The sequence below is a fragment of the Sinocyclocheilus anshuiensis genome, unplaced genomic scaffold (genome assembly GCF_001515605.1).
Source record: "Sinocyclocheilus anshuiensis isolate Anshui unplaced genomic scaffold, SAMN03320099.WGS_v1.1 scaffold84, whole genome shotgun sequence".
Taxonomy (NCBI): Eukaryota; Metazoa; Chordata; class Actinopteri; order Cypriniformes; family Cyprinidae; genus Sinocyclocheilus; species Sinocyclocheilus anshuiensis.
This window is the reverse complement of record NW_015557076.1, coordinates 116663-120532: the sequence shown is the minus strand read 5'-3', so window position 1 is coordinate 120532 and position 3870 is coordinate 116663. Positions and strand designations below refer to the sequence as shown.

Genomic DNA, 3870 nt, shown 5'->3' with positions numbered 1-3870 from the left:
TTTCTTAAGAAGTGGGGTTATACGAGCCTGTCTAAATGTTGAGGGAAAACCACCAGTGTGAAGGGATGTGTTAACGATGTGAGGGAGTGCAGGTACAATGGCAGGAGAAATGGCTTGAAGGAGATGAAATGGAACAGGATCAAGAGGACAAGTAGTAGGATGATTAGAAAGGATGAGTTTAGAGACTTCTGCCTCAGAGAGTGAAGAGAATGATGTGAGCGAGTGTATGTTTGCTGGTAAGATGTGCTTGACATATTGTGGTGTGGAAAAATGTGCACTGATGGTTTTAATTTTATTAATGAAGAACATGGCAAGATCGTCAGCTGTTAGAGTTGATGAAGGACGGGGAGGAGGAGGACAAAGGAGGGAGGAAAATGTTTTAAAGAGCATGCGAGAGTTAGACGAATTGTTAATTTTGTTATGATAGTATGTCCTTTTAGCAGTGGAGACATTAGCAGAGAAGGAAGAGAGGAGTGACTGATACATATTAAGGACAGTAGGATTTTTTTATTTGCACCACACCCTTTTAGCAGCCCTGAGCTTAGAACGATGCTCGCGGAGAACATCAGACAGCCAAGGGGCAGAAGGGGTGGTATGGCCTGGCCTGGAAGACAAGGGGCAGACAGTGTCTAAACAAGATGTAAGAGTGGAGCAGAAAGTATCAGTAGCACTGTTAGCATCAAGAGATGATAACTGAAACCATAGCAGATAGCCGGGAGGGTGAGAGTTAGCGTAGGTTACGTCGTTTTAATGAATAAATATTTATCATTTTTATAAATACGTAAATTTACTTAAAATAAATAAATACAAATATTTATTTCTACATTTATGATTAATTAATATTTATTTATTTATTTATTTATATATTTATTTTTAATAAATACATACATTTGATTTATTTTTATTAATGTATTTAGTAAATAAAATGTACTTATTTAATTTTAATAAATATACAAATAAAAAGTATTTATATAAATATATTAATAAATATTATGTATTCATATATATTATTAATAAATGCATACATTTATTCATTAATTTATACATTTGGTTTTAATAAATATATAGCAAGTGTCAATTTCTAAACATTTATTTTTAATGAATAAATCATATTTATTTATTAATAGTTTTTAAAAAGAATATAAATGTATTTGGTTGTTTATTTATAATAAATAAAATTATTTATTTATGTATTTATTTTTTATAAATACATGAAACATTAATTGATTTTAATTTTAATGAATAAATATTTATTAATGCATTCATTTTTAATAAATACATTTTATTATGTGTTTTATTTTTATAAATCAATGTATCTGTAATACATTTATTTATTTATAATTTACAAATATTTAATTATGGTGAAGAAGAATGATTTCACTGCACTTCATTCTAGATCACTAATTATCATTTGTTCATTAATGACTTCTTTGTGTTGTATGTGTTCTTGTCCACCGAGAGTGATTGGATGACAATTTAATGTCTGCTAAATGCATAAATGAATCACAATACATCTCCATAACACACTAATGATTAAAATATAGATGCACTTCTCTAAGTTGTGCATAATCAGCACTATAAGAAAGTGACAGTGATAAACGCTGAATGAATTAAATGGCATATGAAAGATAGTTTGTCCATAACGTCATCATGTCTTTGTGTCTGTGTCCTCTCAGCCGTTTCTGTAGATGCAGTGCGTGTGTTCGGATACACGGCCTGGAGTCTGTTAGACGGCTTCGAGTGGAATCACGGTTACAGCATGCGGACAGGTTTATTCTACATCGACTTCAGTAAACCTGAGCGCCACAGAGTCCCGAAGACCAGCGCTCACTTCTACAGACGGCTGGTGAAAGACAACGGCTTCCCGACTGAAAACACGCCACGCATCGAGGGACGATTCCCGTGTGACTTCCAGTTCGGTGTGTCCGAGTCAGTATTGCAGGTGAGGGAAGAGGAAAAACACTCTGTCTGTTAGTGAAAACTTTGTGCAGTTTTGAGACCCTGGAGCACTAAACCAGTCATAAGGGTCAATTTTTGAAATTGAGATTTATACATCATCTGAAAGCTGAATAAATAAGCTTTCCATTGATGTATGGTTTGTTAGGATAGGACTATATTTGGCAACTATTTGAAAATCTGGAATCTGAGGGCGCAAAAAAAATCAAAATATTGAGAAAATCATCTTTAAAGTTGTCCAAATGAAGTTCTTAGCAATGCATATTACTAATCAAAAATTAAGTTTTGATATATTTACGGTAGGACATTTACAAAATATCTTCATGGAACATGATCTTTACTTAATATCCTAATGATTTTTGGCATAAAAGAAAAATCAATAATTTTGACCCATACAATGTATTTTTGGCTATTGCTACAAATATACCCCAGCGACTTAAGACTGCTTTTGTGCTCCAGGGTCATGGATCTAGTCACATTCTGTTTTATTCTACAGAACAGTGGTCAAACCAAACGAAAATTATTTTGTGAACCTTTAACATTGTCTAATATGTTGCATTGAGAACGTTATTTTTTAAGATTTATTTTATCAACATTGTTTCTGTAATGATAATTTGTAATTTATCTTATAGCTATGTAAATAGCATTAATTTTGATCAAATAAAATTTATTAATATTGTATTAAGAACTTTAAATCTATATTTGTATCAATTTTGATCCCAATATGAAATTTTTTATATATATATATAAATAGGATATAAATATGATCATATTTTTATTTATTTTCAAATTTGATCCTTTTATGATTATATATATATAATAGTTATGTAAATAAGATCAACTTCGATAAAATAAAAAATCAATTAATATGGTATTAGGAACAATGTTTTTTTTTTCAAATTAGATCCCATAATTAATTTAATGTTACAGTTTGTATTATTAATCTTTGTTAGTTAATGTTAGTTAATAAAAATACAAGCTGAAGTCTATTAAATAATATAGACAGATTCAACTTTTGATTTTAATATTGTTAAAATGAACTAAGAATAATTAATGCTTGAAGTATTTTATATCGTTCGTTCATGTTAACTAATGTAGTTAACCAATGATAACAAATGGATCCTTATTGTAAAGTGCCAGATTAGATAACTAGATAATGTTTAATTTTTACATCATATATATATATATATAGATATATATTTTATAGCTATGTTAATAGGTTAAACTCTGATTAATTAAAAAATAAAATACATTAATATAGAATTTAAAATATATTTATAACTTTTTTTTAATTTTATAACTTTTTTAATCAAATTTCTTCCTATTATGTCTTTTAAAGTGTATGTATGTACTGTTATGTATGTGTATATACAATTTAAAATTAACTAAAAAATTAATAATAATTTTATTTTATGGCTATGTAAACATTTTTTTTTTACACATTAAAAAAATATGATAATACAATTTCTTAAAAAGACTCTCCTGAAATATCAGGCTGTAAATCCATTTGACTCCAGTTTGAAATCTCTTCACTCGTACTGTTTGAGAATGTTTCATATTCATTTCTGGTCATGTTTCTCAGGTGCATCTGCGTCCGTTCTCACCTCAGTTCACCGATCCGCAGCTATACCGCTGGAACGTCTCGGGCAACGGCGCTCTCACACGCGTGACGGGAGTCCTGCTCCACACGCAGCCAGCGCAGTGCACGGACTTCCTGTTCATCCAGAAGCACCTCTTCCTGCTGGGGGTCACGGGGTCGTCACACTACCGCTTCGCTCTGGACTGGACGCAGCTCGCGCCCGGCAGAGACCCGGAGAAGGTTCGGTTCTACCGGTGTGTGTTGATGGAGCTCCAGCGCAGAGGAATCCGGCCGGTCGTGACACTGTATCACCCCAGCTACCGCTCGCCCTCGCT

At 31.9% G+C, this 3870-nt stretch overlaps 1 protein-coding gene across 1 annotated transcript in view; it reads left to right on the top strand.

Annotated features, from left to right (window-relative positions):
- LOC107676768 (beta-klotho-like) overlaps window positions 1-3870 on the top strand; it is a 15876-nt gene that overhangs the window by 7105 nt on the left and 4901 nt on the right. The window contains exons 5-6 of the mRNA XM_016471450.1: window positions 1677-1942; window positions 3539-3870. Coding sequence (XP_016326936.1) covers window positions 1677-1942; window positions 3539-3870 — 598 coding nt within the window. The remainder of the gene's footprint in view (window positions 1-1676; window positions 1943-3538) is intronic.